We start from the raw sequence: 24844 nt of genomic DNA on the forward strand, positions 1-24844 counted from the left end.
GAGCCCAACAGGAAGCAGACCTCTTCCCGCCTGGCAAGACTCAGCCAATGAGAGACTGCCACATGATAAGCATGGACTCTGTTTGTGACAGCCCTCCCAGTTTCCTTTCCCCTGTATGGAAGAGTTCTAGTTTTTGCTGAGGACTTGAAAGAGGTTACCATAGCTGCAGATCTTGAATTGTAATTCTTTGCTGATCTTGAATAAATTCTCATTTTTGCTCTGGCAGTCTGTTTGTTTTAGGTCAACAGCTGCTATAAATATACATGTGCAGGTTCTTGTCTGGGTATAGTTTTCAATGACTTTTTTTTTTTATAAAGAGCAGGTACCATTTTTATAACCACAAAAAATTTTTAAAAGTGAAAATCAGTACATTCAATTATTCAGGAGAATAGAGGAAGAATATTGAAAAGAATTTTAATTGATGCATTATAAAAGCATTGAGCAAAATAATGTTAATAAAATTTTTAAAATAAAATATTTAAAACAATTTGTAAACACAGCAGTCCAGAAAATAGCATTAAAATGTTTGTATAATTATACACATTTGAACACTTCCAGTCTTTTTGGGAAGTAGGCTTTAAAATTTTGGAACCATTAACTTACAGGCAAATAAAAGAATGCAGAGGAACAAATTCTACATAGAGTTACAACCTGGACAACTATTTCCCTAGAGTCTTATTGCCAGACAGTAGTTAAATGATTTTGTCAAAATAAAAATAGTCTCAATCATTCTTTGTTTTTCAAAGTAAGTATTCAAGAATTATACTAGAAAAATGTGTGCATACTTAGCTGTATTTACATAATGTCATCATATTCTGTGGCCCATTAGCCTAGATGTATTTATTTACTAATCTTGGTCCTGTTATTATACATTTAAAATGTAACCATACGAATCATCTAATCCAACTGGGTATCCATTTTGTTAGGTATCAATCACCAGTAATAAGTTCACTAAAGTAGCGTTTTCAAACACCAAAAATTAATGAAACGAAAATAGTGCAGTTACAAAGTTTAATTTTAATTAAATCTGATCACAGGTGTGCTTTTAATGATTTTTAAAAAGACTGAAATATTGAGCTACAGAATTCTGTTCTATATAAAAGGATATAGAAATCTTTATCATCTTTCCCTGTTACAAATTAGAAACTTGAAATACTTTAAATATACTCAGACTGAGTTGCTATAGCCAAGTACCTATAAAGTGAGAATTTTGTATACAAATTCGGGAATTACCTTCAAAAAAAATGGAAATAGAAATTATTTGCCTGGCTTTTAATTTTCCTGTTTGTTTCTGATCAGGCATGAGATAATTCTGGCCCACAAATGCTTTATAGATGATTAAGTGGCCACATTTCTGCAGAAAACCACCTCACTCTGTCCATGTTTTTATGTAGGATCCAAGGAATTTTCCAGTTATAGCTGCAAAGTTTCATAATTAAGGATTCAGAGTGCTAGTGAGTATACATCATCCAAAGATTTTTTCCTTTCTTTGAATTCCCTAATAATTATCAGCAAATTTGAAAAACCCATGACTTTTCAGTTCATAATGAACAAAACTGAGGCAGGTTTCTATATATGTGTGTGGGTTTTAGAATTTTTACTTTGATATTTGTTAAATAAGTTTGTGTTGTATGATCACAAGCTGTCTGAACTCATCCACACAGTAACTGTTCTATAGTTGAAATTGGCTTTAACTATTAAAATTGTATACAAGGAAATTAGGGGTGTTGCAGTACTTGGTTGCAAATAACTTGCCATCTGGTGTTGGGTCAGAAAATGCTATTTCATTAATGCCGAGAAAACAGCCAAACATGAACCAATTCCTAAAAAAGAGGAAAAGACAATTTAACAATGAAACCAAGTTAAAGTTTTGATTAAACATGAGCACAATTATATTTTAAAGCAATCCAAATAAAAAAATTTAATCCCCTTAAATATTCTTGATTAAAGTCAACATTTTATAAGGTGGTAAAATGACTCAATGCCTTACATGTTAGAGATGGAAATCTGATGTCATTTCATAGATGAGAGAACTAAGGCCCAGAAAAAGTTCCATACCAACCACCCAGCTGACTCGAGGTGATCCACAGTAATAAGCAACAAATATGAGATAATGTTGCTAAGTAAGAGCTGCAGATAATTAAAACAAAAATAACCACCAATTTTAGCCAGTAACTATATTCTTCTCAACTACATCACACACTTAGAGCTTTAACAAGGGAAAAACGAATCTGCATTTTGACTACCACTCTCCTTGATCCAGCTCAACTAGGATTAAAAGCAGTAAAATGAAATAGCTGAAAGAATTCAACAAAATTGAGCAATATTCTGTGAAATAACTGGCCTATACTTTTCAAGTTCTTTGATGTCATAGAAAAGAAAGGCTAAGAAACTGTTCCAGGTTAAGGAAGATGAAGACTAAAGAGATATGATGGCTAAATGCAGTATAATGACTAAATGTAATACGTAATCCTGAACAGGAAAAAAAATTTCTGTGAAGGACATTTCAGACCAATGACAGAACTAAAATATGTATTTCATATTAGATAAAATCATTGTGTCAATATTAATATCCCAAATTTGGTAACCGAGCTGTCTTTGTGTAAGAGAATATCCTTGTTCTTAAGATACAACACTGAAGTTCTAAGGAGTAAAGGGGCATTTCATATGTAACTTATTTTTAAATAATTCAAGAAGAATGAAACATTAAAACAATGAATCTGGGCAAAAGTATATGGGGGGGGTTCTTTTTACTATTCTCGCTGTTCTTTTTATAGGGTTGAAATTACTTCAAAGTGAAAAGTTAAAGAATTGGATTCAATTAGGAGATAAAAGCTTCTGGTATACTGACTGTATAACTGAATACAAGATTTAATGCTAAATTTACTAGACTCCAAAGGAAAATGTTGGTTTGATTAAATCACTTGTAGTGTCTTTTATGAGTGACATCCACTATAGAAAAACATTAGATCTGGGGTTTCAGTCCTAACTGTCCTTTTACTAGCTCATCAGTATAAACTTGTACTAACAATCCTATCTGAGCCTCAGCTGCTTCTAATGTAGAATGAGGGTAACAGTCTACACTTGTGAGGATTTAAACTTATTGCCTGTATAGACAAAAAAAGCCAGCCTGAGGTTCCTCATATACAGGACGCTGCCAGTCATGTTACCTGGATCTTCAACCCAGATGTGTGAGAAAAGGTATGTTCTCAAATGAATGTGTTCTATATTTCTCCTTTGAGGACAACTTAATTTTTTTTATCATTGCTTATAGGTAATCTATTGCCTCAGAACTCAAAGTATTATCTACAGACCGGCAACATTCAGCATCACCTGAGAGCTTAACACAAATGCAGAGCCTCAGGCCCCACCCCAACCTCCTGAGTCACACCCGCATTTCAGCAGGACCCCCAGGCTTGCACTTCCAGGTCTGAGAAGCACAGGTTAAGTACTAACTAGTATTCTTTATACCAAAGGTATGCATCTTTTCATGTAAAATACAGAAGACGTATTTCATAATTAACTATAAATAAAAATCTTTATAGACACCAACTTTTCTCACTGCTCCTCTTTGTAAGGTATGTGTGGGTAACTAGGATTAGGGCCCAAGACTGGAGCCTCACAGCGAGCCTCTTGGTCTTCTTACTTAAAAAGTGTATAGAACCCAAAAGGCTAGAACAGTGCTACTCGAAGTGTGGTCGTTAGTTTGTAATCTGTTATCTTAAATTCAGAAGTTGAGAGAGTTAAGTGTGAAACTCATCTATCCAACCTAGATCAGGTAATTAACAAGCAAGAAAGAAGCAAACTCATTTGTCACGTTAGAAACTTTTAAGTATCAATATACAGTGTTAGTTCAAAGTGTGCATACAGAAGTTTTATAATGGACAATTCATATCCCATAAGATTCACCCTTTAAAAGTGCACAATTCAGTGGTTTTTAGTACAGTCACAACTGTGCAACCACCTCCAATATCTAATTCAAGAACACTTGGTCATCCCCTCAAAGAAACCCTTTGCCTATTAGTAGTCACTCTCCATTCCCCCTCCCCTCAGTCCCTGGAAACCACTGGTCTGCTTTCTACAGATTTGCCCCTTCTGAGTGCTCTCTACAAATGGAAGCACGTAGCACGGAGATCTTTCGTGAATGGTTTGTGCTTTTCCTTACAGCTGATGACGCTGAACACAGTTTCCTGTGCTTATCAGCCACTTGTACTTCTGCTTTGGAAGAACATACAAGAAATACATTGAAATCCTTTGCCCATTTTTAAGTTGGGATGTCTTTTTATTGTTGTGTTGTTAAGAGTTCTTTTATATATGTTGGATATACTAGACTCCTATTAGATAAGTGATTTGCAAATATTTTCTCCCATTCTGTGGGTTAGGTTGCTAATTTACTTTTACATTTAGTTACACTTGTGAGTTATAGTCAGTCTTTATTAATCACCTAGTCACACACTGTCAGTAAACATGTATAGCTTCTATAATTTTTTTTAAACCTATATTTTGTTTGTATAGATAATATTTATTGAAATATAATTTTATATCTGTTGAATCTAATAAAAACTTGGGCTTGTATTTTCCATTTGTTTGCTTTTTCTGTTTCATTTTCCAGCAATTCATCTTTATTTTATTAATGTGTTGGTCTGGATCTAATTAGTATTTGACCACAGGTAGTTTGAAAAGCACTGGCTAGAATGTTTCAGACTTGGAATGCTGTGCCCCAAAGTGACTTTATCTAGGTTTGCTTTTTTTTCCCTTCAGTGCCAACGCTTGCCTTAGCCTGACTTTGGTAGTATTTATACAGAAGTGTCTTACCAACATCATTCCCTGGCTTATAAACCAGGAGAGGTTCTGGGAAAGCTGATCTGGGTCTAATCCATTTTATTTTATTTCTTACCTGAGAGTATCTACCAGTCGTCTTGCAATGCGCTTTCTTCTCTTCAGTCTGAAGACCCAGATTCTGCTTATCCCACAGACTGCGGGTTCTGGTACATTTGAACATTGCCAAGCCCTGTGACATTCTTTAGAGCTTGGGGATTCTGGACCAGTTGGTTCAGACAGGACACGGAAGGCCTGCAATGATATACACAGAAATCTAGAGCTAACAACACAGCTTTTTTTTTTTTTTAAACCATTCTTTAAATAAAATTTAAGTATCTAAAATTAATCTTTACCTTCACCAAAAATGTTAAAATTCTTTGATATTTCTTGAATTCTTGCCAATTTAGTCACAAAATGCTTAAAAAGTACTAGCAGTTTTGAGATATTCCTACATTCCAATGTATTATACCAATATCAAATTTTCTTTTTATCAAATAAAAAAATTATAAAAGTCAGACTTTTGATAAAGTATGCAAACTCCTCTCATGCTCACCATACTAAAATGTAATATGCTATCCTAAAAACTGATAACACTAAAGAAAGTTTTTGCATATAAACTATGAAATTTATTTGGTATTTAAGTTTTTATTTAACTTATTTTGAAATAATTATAGATTCAGAGGAAGTTAACAAACAGTACAGAGAAGTTTAAAAAAAGTCCCCCAATTTCCCCCAATGTTTACATCTTCCATACTACTGTTCAATACCAAAACCAAGAAATTAACATGGGTACCGTGTGTGTGTATAATTCCATGACAGTTCTTCATAGCTGAATATTCATTTAACTATCACCACAGTCAAAATACAAAGCTATTTCATCATCACCAAGCTCCTCCTCTTGCTTCTTCTTTATAATCACACCCATTTTACCCCCTGCACCATCCCTAAGTCCTGGCAACCACAACCTGTTCTCTGTCTCTATAATTCTGATTATTTTGAGGCTGTCATATAAATGGAATCATACAGCATGTGACCTTTTTTAAGAACAGCTCTCTTCCACTCAGCGCAATGCCCTTGACATCTGTCCAAGTTGTTGCACCATCAACAGTAATATTCCACTTTACAGATGTACTAGTTTGTTTAAGCACTCACCAACTGAAGGACACTTTGGTTGTTTCCAGGCTTTGGCTATTACAAACAAAGCTGCTTTAAACATTCTGGTATGGGTTTTTGTGTAGAAATTAAGTATTCATTTTGGGGATAAATACCCAGGAGTATGACTGCTGGGTCATATGGTCAAATGTATGATTAGTTTTTTAAGAAACTGCCACACTTTCCCCAGAGAGGCTGTAACCTTTTACATTCCCTCCAACAATGTATGAGAAGTCTAGTTTCCCTGCATCTTCCCCAGCAAACATTTGTCATTATTTTTTATTGCAGCTGTTCTGATAGGTGTATATTAAACTACCACTTGAAATGAGAATGAATAGTAGAGTAAACGTATAAGTTGGTTGGCTATACAGATCTTACTCAACTTACGATGGGGTTACGTCCTGATAAATGTAGGTTGTAAGCGGAAAATGCATTTAATACACCTAACCTACCAAACCTCACTGCTTAGCCTAGCCTACCTTAAATGTGCTCAGAACACTTACATTAGACGACAGTTGGCAAAATCATCTAAAACAAAGTCTGATTTATGATCAACTGTTAACTATCCCATGTCATTTATTGAATACGGTACTGAAAGTGAAAAGCAAAATGATCGAATGGGTACAGGATGGTTGTAAGTGTACCAGTTGTTTCCTCTTGTGATCACTTGGTTGATGGAGAGCTGCCACTCTGCCACTGCCCTGCATCACAAGAGGGTGCATATGGCTAGCCCCGGGGGGAAAAAAATCAAAATTTAAGTATGGTTTCTACTGAAAGCCTATGGCTTCCACAGCATCATAAAGTCAAAAAACTGTAACTCAAAACATCATAAGTCAGGGACAACCTGTATTTGCCTACTGTCACTACACAAACAGCCTACTAAGATCAGAGAAAGAAAAGGCCAAATTGATCACTGTTAAAACCCAAAATACAAACCAACTGCTTTTCTCTCCAATGTCTGATACACACAAGAAACTATGTATGTGTATGTATGTGAGATGAAAAGCAGAAAAAAAAAAAAAAAGGAAAATAAGAGAGAAATAAAGATGGTAGGTATGAGGGGGAAAAAAGGAAGGCATTTATAAAAAGGTGTAAGATAAATTAATGCTAGCATCATTTCAAGATGTATTGAGACATGTAGGTATTTTTAAAAGAAAGGAGACATAAGTGTGGCATATTATAAAGTCAGATAAAAAGAACATATGTGAACTACAATTCTCTCTAGCTAAAGATTACCCTATAAGCTCCTTGAAAGGAAAAACTATACATCTCTATTCTAGAACAAGGGTTGGCAACCTTTTCCTGTATGGGGCCAAACTAAATATTTTAGGCTTTTTGGGCCATGTACTCTCTGTTGCACCTACTCAACCCTGCCACTGGAACACAAGAGCAACCACAGATAACATGGAAATGAATGAGCATGGCAGTGTTCCGATAAAGCCTTATTTACAAAAACAGGTGGTGAGCCACACTTGGCCCATGGTCTAGTTTGCTAACTCCTCTGCTAGAACACTGCTAATTAGTACCTAAAGTAGATTCTAATTAAGGGACCAAGTAAGGAATTTTTTGCCAAATATATTAACCTGCACTAAGCCACAAGCTCAATAACAGAGCTCAATAACTGCACTATACTTTGTAGTCCAAGTATAGAACTGACTACGTGAACATAAGACTGACTGACTTACCCTGCTTATATAAAGCAAAATACCACATATAATAGAAATAAATGATTTCAATTATCTCTATGGTCAAGCATATTTTAGAGGGAAAAAAGTCATTAATGGTAGCACTCTTAAGTGCCTGAGACTTCTCCCTACTGCTTTATTTTGCTTACAAATTATGCCAATAATTTAAAAGATATATACCATACCTGTTTGATGGGCTCTGCAATTAAACACCCGACTACTTTCTTTTCATCAGATATAAAGAGAAAAGTTTTGGTTTTGTTTGGGTATCTGGGAACAACTTGATGGAAGCCCAATTCATTATCAACAAGTTCTTGAACCTCTTCAACCTAATGATGTTAAAAACCAAAAGAGGTGAATTTGTTTTAAAAAGTACAATAGGAAATGCATTTATATACACAAAATTTATGATAACTATCATTTTAGTCTCTTTTATCTCTACTGCCTAAATTTACACACTCCCAAAATTATTTCACTATTGTGTCTGCCACTTTGGAAACAGGGTTTTAAGAAACTATTTTAAAGATCACTTTCAGCAGAAAGAAATTCAGACTCTTGGGAGGGATGAGGAGTAGGAAGATTTTGTTCCAGCTTTATTCACTGTTCACTGCGGCTTAACATCCAGCCCAAGAAACAAAGGCAATACCAGCATAAGATTCAGACTCTGGAGCCATTAATTTCTCAACATTAAAGAGTTTGGTTTATCTTCCACAAATGGAAGATGCAATAAAGATAAGCGAAAGTGCCTTATCTATTTAATTTCCACTTGACACTCCTTTATTTGTCCTGTAATTTTAAGTTTAATTTTGTATGAACAATAAATTTGTATGAACAAATGAAAGTTACCCTTACACCTGTGCCCAAGTGGATCATCTATAAGCAAGTGTTTTACACTCCAACATAGGTTGATACCCTGGTGGAGAATGGGGGGAGTAGGAGGAAAACAAGGATTGAAAAGCTGATGTTCCACACCTTTCTGATAGCATAAGTCGGGTCACGTGGCAGGACCATCACAATTTTCCCATCCCAAAACTCTGCTACGACACGTTCTTTTTTCCAGCCCTGTCAAAGGGAAAAAGTTACAGTTTAATTTGAAGAAGGAAAAAAAAAATCAATAATGTGGTCTGGAAAGGACAAAAAGATGAACAATGAATGATATAAAAAAGATGAGATCTAAGAAGAGTAATGTGGTAAGGGAAATAAAAGATGCCTAAACAAAGTGCATGTCCTCAAGGGGCTGACACCGTATTGGGAGACTTGTAAATAATCTATTATAAAATAAGGCGAAGTTAAGTTAAGAGCCTTTCATAAAAATATACAGAAAAAAAAAAGAATTATTAGGAGTGTGAAGGTGGGGGAGGGGTAGGATAAGCAGAGTTTTAATAAATCAAGCTAAAAATAGAATGAAGGCATGAACTACTGCAATAAAAATAGGAGAAAAGTGGATGCATTGAGCAGCAGGTGCAATGATACAGATAAGGCCAACAATAGGATGTATCTGGAGTAGGGAGGCGCCTGAAGAGGTGGGACCTCTCCTCCCAGGAGCCTGGAGAAGGCACAGAAAAGCTGCCTTGTAATGCTCTCCACACAGAAGGACCCGAAGTGAGGAGAAGGGATACTCCTCGTGTCTTTGAGTTTTGTATCCTGACTGCTCGGCTCTGCTGAAAAAGCCAGAGGTAAGGATGCAGGGTGCTCACTCCCTAGAACAATACTTCTCTCATGTTAGGGCGAAGTTCGAAATGGTACTTTTATCAAAAGTTAATTTAAATACCATCAGTCTCAAATAGTAAGGACAATAAAATGGCAGATGATAAAATATTTTTTGATCTATCGCTCTTTCAATATTTAAGCAAAAGAAATGTATCTTTTAAAGAAGTTTTACTTTCAGAACAAACCATAATGAGTGTTTTGGCTGCTTACTGCGTATCGGATTCCCTCCAGAAACCTGTGGTGATGCTGAGCGTGCTGCAGCTCGTCTTCAGGGCTGCAGGCAGCGTAGACCATGCCGCAAGACTTACATGTGGTGGCTCCGAAATGCTTCTGACCTGCATCCTATAATTGGAGGAAAAAAAAAGTCCATCTAAACATGCCACAAATAACTCTATATTTAGTTCATGTAACCATTCATTCAAATTTGTCCTTGTTCTTCTTCTATGTTGGCACAAGTGAAATACTAAATGAAAGTCTGGTTACTGCATCCTCTTCTCTCTCACCACAAACAAAATGGAATGAGACATAAAGTTGCAGTAAATTGACGGAAGAAATGAAATTGCCTTTTTGAATGGACAACGGAGAAAAAAATCAAGATGCTTTAGCTAGACCCATAGTTTTAAGAAGGAATAAGATTAAATCATAAATATGATAGCTAAGATGAACAACGGAACTTCTTTAATAAGCTTTTATATGAGAGGCCTAAAAAAGCCTTATTTCAAAGAGGCAGGGCAAAAATTTCAGGTCTTATGTATTTGTTATAGGGTATTTCTTCCTTAAGTGGTTAGGAATATTAAAATTGTTTGCCCCAAGAGTTGATACAAAATAAAAATACATAATAAAAGTTTAGGAAAAGCAGATAAATTCATGGATATAGAGAATTCTGGGATATTTGATGTCAAGGCTTATTAATTCCCATTCTATCTCATAAGGCACTGCTTAATGTTACTGAAAATACCAAATTCTGAACTGTCTATATAGGCGTTGGCAAACTTTCTGCCAAGGGCCACATGGTAAACATTTTAGGCTTTGCAGGCCACACATGGTTTTTCACATTTTTTTTTTTTTAAATCCCAACCCTTTAAAATGCAAAAGCCATTTTTAGCTCATAGGCTATGGTCCAAATTTGGCCCACAGCCACATTTTGCCAAACCCAGGTCTGATGCAATGTAGCTATTCTCAGTAAGTCTATTATTGCAAAAATAATTTTCCTTACCCAGGAACAAATCATTCATCAGCATTCTAGTAAATTACTAGCCTTGCCCAACACTATCAGTTCAAAAAAGTACCTGAGTAGCTTTAAATGCTGCCACCAGAGCAGAGCTAGCATTCACAAAATCAGAACATTTATAACCCCTGGTAATTATGCTAAGACAACACATCAGACTGCATGTTCTATGCGTGAGAACCACCTACAGGAGTAGCTTTGTTTTAACTTTACTCACAATGATGAGCTGGTCTTTTGTTTCTTTATTTGCATCTCTGGTGTTAGTATTTTTCTGTATATTGACTTGTTTCAAGAAGTTAGTAGATGTGACGGATCCCAAAGAAGACTCTTCTTCAACTAGAGATCTTGAAATAGAAGTTTGGAAAGTTATTATTTAATAATTTTAAAATGTTTGAGGAATTATAATGAAAATAAAACAGATACGTATATAACACTTGCAGAGCACTTGGCAATTTTTAGTGCTTTCTACTGATGGTAACCTGATAAAGCAATAGGGCTAGAAATAGTGAGAAACCCGAGGCCTACTCAGAAAGGATCTTACTCTAGTGAAGAATGGCGGCAAGATGAAACCCTTGTCTTCCAAGTCCAAGTCCAAGGGGTTTCATCTACAGTACCAGATGCACACAGGCAGGGTGTCTTTGTAAGCCGATGTTGCCCTTAAAAATCAATCTTTTCCTGCTTTATCAAATCTTAGGACAGTTATTTACCCATGAAGGCATAAAGAAACTCCTGGAACACCACAGCAAATAAGCAGACTCTAGTACTGAATCTCACAGACCCACAGAAGTCAGCCACCAGCATATTACGATCCAACAGCTTTTTACTGGGGCAGTGAGTGAGACTAGTACACTCACTTGTCCTCGTGCCTAAAGTAGCAGCCCACTATTCTCAAATTCTTAGGGAAAAAAATTTTGGTTGGACAGATGTTGAGGCAACCTTTTCCCATTAGGAAAGGATGATGGCATTGAGATTGCAAACTGGAGCCCCTCAGGACAAATCCAGCTAGCAGGTATGTTTTGATGGATCCACAGTGTTTAAAACTTTGGATTAGCTACCAATACTTTACAATCTAGAGATTTCACTTAAAAAAATGTGTATTTCCAATACTGCAAGAGATACTATAAGATCACTAGACCTGTATTTTGTCGAAGAATCTCCTAGTTGGAGCTACAGAGCACACGCTCTTTTATGGGACATGGTCTCCAGTTGGCTCCAGTCTCCACCCCGCCTGGCTGGCTCTGTAGGCACTGAGCCTGTAACCCTTGCCTTATAATGAAAAGACCTCTTCCCAAGGACCAAAGAAATAGAAATCTCTGCAAGGAAAAGAAACCAAGTGTCTAAATCAACAGGTTCAAACATAAACTGACACTGACAAATGAGAAAACACTGGGGAAAAAACTGTCTAATGCTTTATGCTAACCCAAGCTGTCTTGTTATCATCTCACCAGAAAATGGCTTTCAAACTGTCTTGACAAACCTATAGTAGAGAATATATTTCATATTATGACCAATATAGACATACACATATAACTGAAAAAAAAATAATAATCACTCAAAAATGCTGGATGTGATGCCCTTAAACTGATTTGACAACCTACTAATCCCTGTAATCTAAAAAACACCTGTCTAGGTCGGTGACCCTCCCCGGCTTATGCAACCCTTGCTAAGTAACTCAGCTCTTCCCATCCCTGCACACGTGACCAGTCTCTTCTATCCTAGCAATTTTAATACTTTGTTATACATATTTGTTTAAATGCCTGTCCTCCTCAAACCATAACTTCCTTGACAGCAGGCTCATGTGTTATTTATTTCCACATCTCTAAAACTCAGTGTTGTTCAATACCACATAGTACTCTATAAATGTTTGCCAAAGGAACGAATGAATGAAAATGAATGTGACACTATGAACCCAGAGAATCTGTAATCTACCTAAAATCAAAGTCATAGATTACACCATGAGAAATTGATGATATCTAACTTTTTGGGCCATACATAACAAGCAAATTTCAAATGATTCAAACAATAATCTCCTAATATCTCCTTATGCTAGGTTAAATTAGTTTATACACTGTTACTAGCTAATTGTGGTAGGTTTCAATCCTCAATAAACAGTCATGAAAGAAGACAGACAAGAAAAGGGAAAGGTAAAAAACCTAGGAATATGGCCTTTGAAGGGGAAAAGCTGCCCACCCAACTCAGTCTCCAAGGCATTCAGGGTGAGGTGCCATATGAGTAGGAGAACTTAGCTAATAAGTTCCTTGCTCAATACCTTTAGTTATTTATCTTCAAACAGGAAGAGAGGAACCAAAGCTGCTTAGCAAGATGTTCAGACTGTAAGAAACTTCTTTTTCAGAGCTTTTCCATTTATGCTCACATGCACTCACCCCAACCTGAACTTTGACCAGGACAGCGGCAGCTTCACCGCTAGGATTTATAATAGCATTAAGCGGCTGCAAATTACTTATTTCTCTGGCCAGAGTTTCATCATCTAGAAAGTGGAGTAATTGTATCTACACCATGAGGTTGTAAATGCCCATTAGACATTAACTATTATCAATGTACCCATGGGAGGCAATAGAGCCTAACAGGCTTTGACTGAAAGGTGGGTTCTAGTCGTGGTTCTGCCACCTAACAGCAGTGCTACTGTGGCTGAGTGATAGTTTCCTCAGATGGAAATGGCAGTAATAGTATCAACCGTCTGGGTTGCTGTGAGGGTGAAATAATGGGTGTAAACTAATTATTATGGGCCAGGTACTGTATAAAAATGGAACAATTATTATTATTCAAGCCCATAAAGGCCTTTTCCTTCTCTCAACTCTTAAGTTCTAAGAAATTTCTGTGAGGGTCTGACTTCATCTCCTATTCTCAAATTCTCCTTCAAGGGGAGGAAAGAAATGCTCTCCAAACTAAATAGTATAAGAAAGAAAAAGGGACCCAGTAGACTCATGCTTAAATAAATCTTGAACATTAAAATAAGACCAACCCCTACCTTTTTGTATTGACTGAAGACACACTGAAGATGGGATAGACAACGGACTCAGGAGAAACTGGTAGGGAAAAAAATAATAATAATTTATATTGTAGAATAAACTTAAAGGTTTAAAGCATGAGATCTTAAAGATTAATAAGACCAAAATACTCACATTATTTGATTTCAATATATAACAGTAATCAAGACAGGATGGTGTTGGCAAAACGATAAACAAACAGATCAATGGAACAAAGTAGAGAGCCCAAAATATACCCATGCAAATATAGTCAACTAACTGACAAAGAGACATAAGTTAGTTCAGTGCAGAAAGGATAGTCATCAAATGGTGCTGGAACAATTGGACACCCATATGCAAAAAAAAGACATACAAAAATTAACTCAAAATGTATCACAGATCTAAATGTAAACTGAAAAACTAAAAACTCCTAGAAAAAAAATACACACGAACTTGGGTTTGGTAAGTTTTTACACACAACACCAAAGGCACAATGCATGGAAGAAAAGTTAATTAAGATGGACTATTTTCAAATTTAAAAAGAAAGCAATCCAATTAAATATGGGCAAAAGAGCTGAATAGACCCTTCACCAAAGACATACGGATGGCAAATAAACACAAAGGACGCTCAGCATAATTTGTTATTAGGGAAACGCAGATTAAAAGCACAATGAGATATTACTACACACCTATTAGAATGGCCAAAATCAAAAACAATTGACAATAACAAATGCTGGAGAGAATGCGAAGTAACAGGGATTCCATTCATTGCAGGTGGGGATGCAAAATGGCACAGCAGCTATGGGGTATTTGGCAGTTTTGTATAAAGTTAAACATAGTTTGCCACACAACCCAGCAATCATGCTTCTAGGTGTTCACCCAAGCGTTCTGAACTCTGATGTTCACATAAAAACATGTACACAAATGTTTATAGCAGCTTTTTTTCATAATTGCTAAAAACTAGAAGCAATCAAGATGTCCTTTAATGGGGAATGGATAAACAGACTATGTTTGGTACATCCATAATTCAGCAAAAAAAGGGAATGAGCTATTGATAAACGCAACAACACAAGTGAATCTTAAAATGTGTTTTACTAAGTGAAAGAAGTCAGACCCAAAAGGCTATATATTGCATGACGGCATTTGTGTGACATTTTCACTGGAAGAGGTAAGACCATGGGAGCAGAAAACAGATTAATGGTTGCAGGGGGATGAGGAAGGGTGGAATAGTTGACTACAAAGGGTACACATAAGAGAAATTTTAGGGTGAGAGAACTGTTCTGTAGGGTACTGGAGTGGTTGATTCACGGCTCTATGCACTTGGCAAAACCCACAGAACTGTATAAAGAGTAAAATTTTGTGTATGCTAAAAAAAAAATAACCCATGGTGTTGAGAGATCCCAAGACGGAATGCAGACTATGACAAATGAATCTAACTGTATTAAAACTGTATAAATAACTGCACTGAGGAGCTATGGGGAGAAAGATGACCTAAGTAACTTTACAAAATGGTGTTCTGACTAGAAATTAGAAGGCTAAAGACAAAAGGACTGTGCTTAATTATTACACTCTAATTGATAAATATGTTTATCACAAGAATATGAATTAACAATCCTGAAACTGTTTTGCAGGTATACTGGGACTGAACTTAAGTAGGCAGACAGTAATTGGCAGGAATCAAGTTTCTCCCTGAGAGAAGTTACAGATAAAAAAGGGAGTGAGGGATAAGCCCTGTGGTACTGGATTAGAGTCAGAGACATCATCCAGTTTGGGTTTATATTTAGCTGTGTACAGATAGAGAGACACAGAAACAATTACAGATATTTGCATATACATGGGTTGGGATATTTTCTAGCTCTGTCTGCTGAGAGGGCCTAGGAGCAGTGACATTCCAGGAGCAACAAGCACACAAGTCCAGATCTTGGTTTCTAAGTAATATTCCCTAATAGAAGGAACCAGGCGTTGCTTAGAGAAATGGCTGAGTCTAGGACTGGGTCAGGGAAAATGCAAGATGAGCCTAGAGCATCTTGTAGTTTCAGAAAGTAATGAGGAAGTTCTCAAAAATCAAAAAAACGGGATATGTCAAAGAGCACTGACCCGATAAGATCTCCCAATGGTCAAAGCTAAAACAATATGAACAACAGAATAAATCATGTAGTATTAGATTTTAACCCAAAATATAAAATAAATATTCATGAGTGCATATTGATGAGTATCCAGGAGTCCATTTATTTATTTAAAGATTGAATAAATAAATGAGAGAAGAGACAACTCTTCGTTAAGGAAGAATTCCAAATAATATACATAAATACTTGCCCTTCCAGGAGATGGAGCTTAATCCCCACCCCTCCCTGAAAGGCTGGGCGAGACTTAGTGACTTACTTCCAAAGAACAGAGTATGAAATAGGAAAAAGAGTAACTTATACAGTAAAGAAACTGGGCAAACCTGACCTTAATCCAGCGCTAGAGGTTAACATCATCTGTGAGTCATGTGGACATCAGCACCTGACATGATGTGCTCAGCTGTATTCTTCCCCCAACCCCATAACCCCAATCTAATGATGAGAAAAACATCCGAAGAACCCACGTTCAGGAACATTCTATAAGGTATCTATCTGGCCAGTACATCTCAAGAATGTCAAGGTCATGAAAAACATGGAAACAAGGAAAAGACTGAGAAAGCAGTCACAGACCAGAGGAGACTAAGGAAACATGGCAACTAAGTGCAGTGTGGTCCCCTGGACTGGATCCTAGAACAGAAAGAGGACAGTAATGGAAAAATTGGTCAACTCCAAATACAGTCTAGAGCTTAGTTAACAGCAATGCACCAATGATCAGTTTCTTAGTTTTGACAAAAGTACCACAGTAATAAGATGTGAACAGTGGGGGATACAGGGTAATACAAAAGCTCTCTGCAATATCTTTACAACTTTTCTGTAAATCTAAAATTACTGCAAAATAAAAAGCTTATTAATAAGAAAGACAAAAGTTCAATTGTCTTTCTTATTCAAGTTCAAAAAGTTGATTTTCTCAGAAAAACAGTACACTGAAAGTAGGCTATTTTATTTAGTAAATGAGATTATGCTTTTAGTTTTATCTTTTTCTGTATACTTCCTGTGAGCTACAGTTTCTCACTATAGTCTTTATGTCTACTCCTAAATAAATTTTAATTCATTTCCAAATGTACAGATACAGCCAACAAAGTAAAGTTACCAAGAATCGGGCTGGTAAGTAGAATCTTAATTAACTTCTTTCTATATTCATAGTTTAGTAAATACTGTTTAAATGAACAATGACACTGTAAGTTAATAATAGGATTTCAGAACTAAGAAGAATTGAAAAATTAAGACTAAGCCCTCACTTTAGAGATCTCTTCTCTAAATCACACAGTTAATGAGCAGCAAACTTAAGACAATACCCCAAGGTTGCTGCTGCCCAATTCAATGCCCTATTACAGCTTAGTATATTCTGCTTACAAATGGCCTTTGATCACAAATATATAACATAAATTGTTTTCACTCCATTCTATTATTTGGGGTAAAAGGTAGGTAAAATGTGTATGATGAAAACACCCAGCTCTAGGGAGCCTAGACATCTCACAGACCAATTAGGCACCAGTATTTTGCCTTAAGTTCCAGCCTACCGACTCCTTGTCTCCTCCTCCTCAAAATGTCCTGCACTGCTTATCACAGAAAACAGTGTTACCAAGATAAACACAGACACAAAGTTACAGATACTGAATATTTTTTTAAAAATCCAAATTATTGAATATAATTTCATATTGACACACGTAATGAGGCATTATTACAAGCAAATAAACTCACTCTAAGAAGAAGTTTTTTCTTACCTGCCTTGTTCTCACTGAAAGAATCCTCTGAAGGAAAACTCTTACTTTCATCAGTTTTACATTCCTTTGAAGAAACAACTCTACCTGATGAATCCTGAAAATAATGAATAAGTAAAATTAGGAAACCTATACAATTCTTACTCGCTTTCTATTTAGTGAATGAATCCCAATAGATCTGCTTCTAAAACAAAACATGTAGTTTGTTATAAATTACATTTTATAACATAATTTTAAATTCTCAATTTACAATCTATTTTAAGGAAAATTTCTTCTATAGTTACTAAATGTACCTAATCTTCTAAAAGACAGGGTGTTCATATTTGTCTGTAATTTGTCAACCTGTCAAAAATCTATTATTTCCTGATAAGATGACAGATTGAAGATTATAGAACATTCCTTCTATAAAAATGAATTGAACAAAAAAAATTAGTAAAAACAGGAAAAATTTCCCCAGGAGCAACCAAACTGCAAAGGGACAACTTTTTGTCATAAGCTTTAAAAACAGCCAGCTAAGGGAAAAAAAAGAACATTCTAGAGTAGCTGAAGAGGCTTCTAACTCCCACTTTTTGGGCAGTTTAACAGGGAGGTAGGAAAAACAAAGTAGAACAAATCCTGACAAATTTCACTAACACTACTAATTTGGTGAGACTTAGAGAATATATAGCTTGAGGAAAAAGGAAAAAAAACTTTGATTAAGGTGGAATTCCTATTCAAGATCATAACATTTCAGAAGAGGTGGGACAACCAACCAGTTTGCCATTTTTCAGGGCCCCATAATGAGCTGCGGAAAGGTTATGCACCCTTGAATGAAAACAGATTTCACCCTTAGCTAGCAGAGATGAATAATAAGTAGTGGGTACTTAAAATCTTAAGAAGAGAACAGAACCAAGTTCCACAAATTTAAGATGCAAGAAAGCCCAGCTTCTCAGGCTGAAAACTAAACAGAACCCAATACCTAGTCCCTTAAATGAAACTCAGAAAAGAAAGTCAGAGAAGCGTTGCAGAGAAATCATCATGTCACTATAACACGACTGAATCCTCATCACCAAATAGATATGGAAAATACTAATCAGGAGGTGGATGGGTGGAAAGGCAGGGTCCCAGCCCACACTTTGTTTTGTTGGATTGAGAATTTTAGCTCGAGTTGTGCCCCCAAGTTTTAAACATTGAGGTACATTTATAAACAGTGAAGTGCACAGATATATAAAGTATAGTTTGATGGATTTTGATAAACTTCTATACCATGTAACCAAGACCCCTATCAAGATATAGGGGTGTGGGCTTTTTTTGGTTTTTTTTGTTTTTGTCAGAAACAATATAAAGAATTAGTAGAATTAGACTGTTACGACTTAGGCAGCAAAACATGTTCCATTTAACAATATACTTGGCAATATTTGATACACAGGAAGAAACATTTACAGTGGGAACTGCAAACCTCAGTAGCAAGTAAGTAAAATTAGCAGCAAAACTAGACTGATCTAGATATGTATTCAAACATTGACTTAGTGGAAGAAAATGAAGAGCCCATTCCTGTCAAATGGTAGTCTGACACCACGTTTCAGGATTACTGCTGTGCAGGAATATGGGCTTAGCTTTGCCAGAACTCAATTTTTCATGAAACGCCAGAGATCTTATATCTTTTAAAAATGCTGGCTCTAAATATTCTGTAGACTAAGCAAAGCATCCATGGGCTGGACCTGGTCCACTGGTCCCCAATTACAATCTCTGCCTTTGAGATCTGAACTTTACGTGACTCCTAGAGGTATGCACTGGGGTTGAATTTGAGAGGAAGCAATGAGAACAATCAGAGGAGGTAGGTGAGGAGGGAAATGACTACAGTGAGAGTTTGAATTGCTCAATATGTATGCCTCAGTGTAGTGGGCACTGCGTGAAAACCTGTCAGTTCGCCAGCTACGAGGGTTGTGATGAGCATACTTAAGTCACCACAGACATGGAAGACGCCAAACTGGGGAAAGCTTTTCTTAAAGCATGTTGCCCTCATTGTTTTCTGCACCTAGCTACCTCAGAAACAAAACAAAACAAAACAACAACCTTTTCCTCCTTACTGATAGGTCAACAATAGAAGGTATAGACCTGTATTGTTGATTATGGTAGCCACCAGCCACAAGCAGCTAATGAGAACTTGCAGCATGGCCAGTCCAAACTGATATATGCTGCAAGTGAAAATATAAACATGGATTTCAAGGACTTAGTATCAAAAATAGAACGTAAAATATCTCATTAATAACTTTTTATATTGATTACATTGAAATGGTAACATTTAAAGTATATTGGGTTAAACTTTTAAAATTGTTTTTAACTTTTTTTTCATGTGGCCAATAGAAAATTTTAAATTACACCTGGTTGGTATTGTTTCTACCAGACAGTACTAGTCTAGGCTAGCTGTGTTAAATATGAGAAAGATCAAGAAAGCACAGAGCATCCATGAAAACATACTATGTAAAACAGACCAAAACCCAACTGTGCATTCACAGTGGTCATCTCCAAATAGTGGGATTACAGAAGCTGAATATTTTTTATATTCTTTGTAGTCTCTTAATTTTCTAGAATAAGCTAGTACTTTAAATAATGAGCTGAAACAAAAACAACATGCTCATTCTCTGGAAATCTACTATCTGAATTTTGTTATTTCCAGTTTCTAAAAACGTTGACTACCAAATCAAAGTTAAGCTTCTCTGGACTTCAGTCATGCAGGAACTTAATAAAATGTAAACCTTAATGCCAAAAAAGGGAGGCAAGTCCCGTGTTTCTGCCCTGCCTCTAAATTCTTTATAGTGATATTATTTGGCTTCATAAAAGCAGTCCTCCAGAGTTTAAACAAAATTTTGTTCAAAGTTTTATACATATATATCATGTACACTAAAGTTTTGTTATATAGCCAACTTAGTTTTAAAAGTGCTATATTTAGTTTTCTTTACCTTTATTAATTTTTGTTCATTTTTACTTCTTTCACTCAGCAGCTCAACATTCAGTTCCTTTTCTAGTAACAAGCACTTTGGCACTTGCCTTGTCTCAGAACTTCCTTCACTGACAGTCTCTACATCAGACTCTTCAATAACTTCTGATTTATTCTTCTGGGTGAGTCTCAATAATGGCTTATCTTCCAGGGACAATTTTCTCAGAGGCGTTTTTTTCCGACTAACAAAAAAAGCTGCTCCACCCTGAAGGGTAACTTGTGGTTTGACTTTTTGGCTTAGAACCCGAGGAGGATTTAGATTATTTTCAGCTGAGTAACAATTATTCTCTTTCTCCACATTTGGCTTATAGGCCACTCGATTTTGCTTGGAATTTTTAGAATTCTTTGATACAGGCTTGATGCATTTGTAACTTGGTTGATACTTAGCAGTTAAACTCTTCTGTGATTTTTTGTTCACTTTCTTGGAGCAGACTGGTTTTCTCTGCCTTTTTTCTGTCATACTAGGATAAGATTTATCTTCATTATTAGTTTTTGGACAAGTGGATCTACTCTCTTTTATCAGCTTTCTCTCCAATGGATTGAGGTACCACTTATCTTTGTTGTAAAAGGATACAGTAGACATAGCAGATTTAAATGGTGAACCTTGACCGGCAGGTGGCAATCTAATTTTAGTTGTTTTGAGTGAACTTGAAATGAAATGGCCTTGTTGAGAGTGATGAAACTTCTCTTCATTTTTATCGCTGCTTTGACAAGTGTGCTTTTGATTAGGTGATGGAAATACATTTTCAGTAAAGTCCAGAATTAATTTCTTTGATGGAATATCTGATGATAGGCTGTGAAAAGAAATACAGTCCATTGGTAAGTATTGTTATTTTGCTTTAATATTTGTGTCAAATTACTGCTAAGCAATAAACAACTCTCCATCTAAGGCATATTAAAAATACATCCTCTCCATCAAACATCCATCCATATACATTATTAGCTTAACAACAGGATTCTCAAATTCTGTCTTTACCTAACAAAGCATTTGAATATTTTTCAAAACTAAGAGCCCAATAATGTTTGTGAAAACAAACACTGTTTACAAAGAAGCTTTGAGGGGGGAGTGTATAGCTCAGTGGTAGAGCACGTGCTTAGCATGCAAGAGGTCCTAGGTTCAATCCCCAGTACCTCCATTAAAACAAACAAGCCTAATTATCTCCCCTGCTGAAAAAAAAAAGAGGATGTGTCCTCCTGAAAACAATCCTCAGTAACAAAGAAGCTTTGAGATACACATGTGTGTGTGTGTGTGCACGCGCGCCCACACGTTTTGAAACCTATTTCTAAGTCTTGGCCATATACTTTGCTACACGTTCTCTACAACGATTAATTTTACATAATAAACTACTGCCTGTTCTGTGGGGAGTAATTTACAGGATTCCTTACAGATGAGCACCTACTGTACGTAAAACACTATGTTAAATGTTACATAACAGAGCAGAAAGAATCAAGGTAATGAAAGATTTGACACACATTTCCAAGCCATAGAAAACAGCTCTCTCTGATCCCCTCCAAAGCCAATAAAGAATTAATTATGAAAGCTTACAGTATTTCCAGACTAGAGTTAGAATATAAAACATTACTGTAGCCACAAGGAGTAGGTGAATGGAAGAATGGAAATATTTCGAAATAGGAGAAGATAAAAAATGCAAGACTGGATTTTTCACTTTTAAGAGGTTCTACCCATAGGATGAGACTTACTTGTCACAGTTCAGAGAATGCTGCTTCCTCTTCCTTGGAGTTAAAGCTGACATCTTCTTAACTGAACTCCTATAAGCAAAAGGACAATTATAATAACCAAATTCATCTAATGTATACAAAAATCACAATATCAAAAGTACACTTTAAAAGCCTGAAAAAGTTTTCAGATGGGTGATGGTCTATAAAGATGCAAGAAAAATGTTTTTTGAAAAAGCAAATCACTTTAAAAAAAGACTGAAACCATGAAGGTTAAAAAAAGGAAAAGCACCACATCACAGTACAATTTAATTAGTTAATTAAGCAGGATAGTACGTTTCAAGCTGGAAAATCATCCTACTTGGAGGAAGAATTTTACTCAGAGCACACCTCCCCCCTTCAATTAGCCTGATTAATTCATACGAAGTTTAATCGCTATATTCTGGGCAGCTGTCCTGCCATGGCTTTCACCCCTCCCGTTAGATGCTCTTGCCCCAGGCTTCCATTGCACCCTACACTTCCTTAGTAATCCATTCAGCACATTTTCTTGTTGTTGGTTTGATTGTCTTTCTCAACAGCCTGCGTGTTCAATGAAGGCAGAAACCGTCTCTAACTTTTTGATTAGAAGCCAACAGGAAGACGGGTGGAGCATAATCCTCCCTCATTTTACTAGCCCAGGAGCAGCTTGTTTTCCTTGTTTACAAAATTCTCTGCCCTCCTAAGGCTGCGGATAGTAAACACAATTATCCACGTTAACTCTCAAGCAGATGCTATGTTGCTCTATTGTTACTCAGTAAGAGTTTTCCCTTCCCCTTCCTTCGGATAGGGTATATTTTTTAAAAATTACAGAAGCGTGATTTCAAAGTTAAACAGAAAGACCAGGGTCTCTGGTAATTCATGTCGAGCTACAGCTTAAGGGGAGACCGTTCTGGGGCTGACAGGAAAGGCAGGAGAGAAAAGCACCCCTGTCACCGAAGGCTGGCAGGGCAAAAAGACCAGAAAATTCGGGCGTCAGAAAGAAGGAAACCCAGTGACCTGGAAGCGCGGAGACCCGCTCGCTGGCTTGGGTCTCCCGCCGCGAACGCGCCAAGCCCCGAGCAAAAGCTCTTTTCTCCTTGACATTCACCCCCACGTCCCACAGAACCTCCCGGTCTCCCGGCTCTTCCACCTCCCCGCCTCGGCCCTCCGCGGCAGTCACCTGCGCCTCGGAGCCAGCGACCTCTCCTCAGCCAAGCCAGGGGTCCTCCACTGTGTTCAAATTCTCGCGCGCCAGTCCGGGCAGAAGCCGCTGCGTTCCAATTCGCCGCTTCCCAGCGCTCCCTGGGGCTGGCTCGGTGATTGGCCGGGCGCTGGCGCTTGCCCCGCCCACCCGGGAGGCGGTCTCCAAGCTTCTCCCGCCCTTGGAAAGCGAAACACTCTCTTCTCACCGAAACTATGTCTTCCACAATCCTTTGCGGCAGCGCCGGGCTCCATTCCCAAAGCCTCAATTTAAGTGTATTCTGGGAACCGTAGTTTTCGGCAGAATAAAGGCGCGCTCTTGAACTCGAGGCACATTCTAGGGTCACGTGGTGTAAGATGTTTTTCTAAAAGCCGACTCTTCAAGATTCTCGAGGCAGTTATTTTTCACATTTGAAGCTTTATTGTTAGTTTAACTTTTTAAAAAACTAGTAATGTTAGGTTTCTAGCTCATTTTAAGTTAAATTTTAAAATTAAATCATGACAGTAATATCTACATGCCAGGCATTCTCACATGTTTTATGTGTTCTGTTTCATTTACTCCCACTACAGTCTATGAAATATACATTTACACCATTTTACAGAGAACAAAACTGAGAGCCTGAAACAATTACTATTTATAGGACAGCTGGGTTCTTGCTTTGAAAAGCCGGGAGGTTCCTAAAGCACTCATTGGTCATCAGCTACTGTGCTGAGCTTTGTGTACCAGCTTCTGGTACAGTCTCTGGCACACTTTTTACTTCTAAATAAATTCGGTTAAATGATGTGCTTAACTTCATAGAATGAAGTAAGTCAGAGTGAAGTTGCAAAAATAATCAGGTCAAAGCTAAGTGCTGTGGGACTTTTCCTTGAAGATTATTTCCACTTTACTGAGGTTCAGAGGTTTGGAATTTGCCCAATTTCATAGGTGGCAGAACTCAGATTTAAAGGCAGAGCAGTCTGAGTCCAAATCCAAAGAAGCATACCGCCAACAACTCACTGTAATTGACTGCTCACTATGTTCTAAATCCTTTGTGCCTATGAATTTATTAGACCCTTTAAAATAACCTGTTAATTAGCTGCTTTATTCATCTTCGTTTTGCAGTTAAGGTAAGTGTGGCACCGAATGTGCCCAACAAGCGGTGGAGCAAGAATGAGAATCCTGGAGGAATCTGGGTTTATTGAAAACTTAATGAGCTTCTACTAACGGTCAAGTACCGTGATTGGCTCAGTGACCACCCAGCTGGGCAAAAGTTTTCTGCTCTTTCCGGAGTCCATACGCGGGTGAGACGGAACAGATAAAACCAACAAAGAAGCCTCAAGACTTGACCGCCAACTGGGTGGAGGGTCTGAAAATACAGTCAGCCAGGGGCATTTTTCTCTTAAGAAGACGGAGTTTCCCTGCATTGCTTTCCAACCACCAATGGTCCTGGCTCCAACCTTTTCCTCAACTCCCAAGTAAGCTAAAGCCCGGAGCGCGCCCACACTTCCTCCTCACTAGGATTGAAGGCGGTGCCGGCCGCAGGCATTATGACGTCACCCGAC

The 24844-nt window shown here is 37.1% G+C and overlaps 1 protein-coding gene across 1 annotated transcript; it reads right to left on the bottom strand.

Annotated features, from left to right (window-relative positions):
* Nucleotides 1-512: 512 nt before the first annotated feature.
* ESCO2 (establishment of sister chromatid cohesion N-acetyltransferase 2) lies at nt 513-23462 on the bottom strand. The gene is made up of 11 exons (XM_014567062.2): nt 23283-23462; nt 22109-22177; nt 20370-21201; nt 17431-17524; nt 13586-13643; nt 10814-10940; nt 9579-9710; nt 8631-8720; nt 7844-7987; nt 4898-5073; nt 513-1823 (listed from the first exon to the last, which is right to left on the bottom strand). The coding sequence occupies exons 2-11, from the start codon at nt 22159-22161 to the stop codon at nt 1691-1693; spliced, it is 1839 nt and encodes a 612-aa protein (XP_014422548.1). The 5' UTR covers nt 22162-22177; nt 23283-23462; the 3' UTR covers nt 513-1690.
* Nucleotides 23463-24844: the final 1382 nt, after the last annotated feature.

This window comes from Camelus ferus, chromosome 31 (assembly GCF_009834535.1).
Source record: "Camelus ferus isolate YT-003-E chromosome 31, BCGSAC_Cfer_1.0, whole genome shotgun sequence".
Classification (NCBI taxonomy): domain Eukaryota; kingdom Metazoa; phylum Chordata; class Mammalia; order Artiodactyla; family Camelidae; genus Camelus; species Camelus ferus.

Coding starts and splice junctions, on each gene's coding strand:
- ESCO2 (XM_014567062.2), bottom strand. CDS start 22,161: ATGTCAGCTTTAACTCCAAGGAAGAGGAAGCAGCATTCTCTGAACTGT. Junction 8,721..9,578: donor TGGAGGGAATCCGATACGCA/GTAAGCAGCCAA, acceptor TCCCTTTGACAG/GGCTGGAAAAAAGAACGTGT. Junction 5,074..7,843: donor TTGCAGAGCCCATCAAACAG/GTATGGTATATA, acceptor ATATCATTGCAG/GCCTTCCGTGTCCTGTCTGA.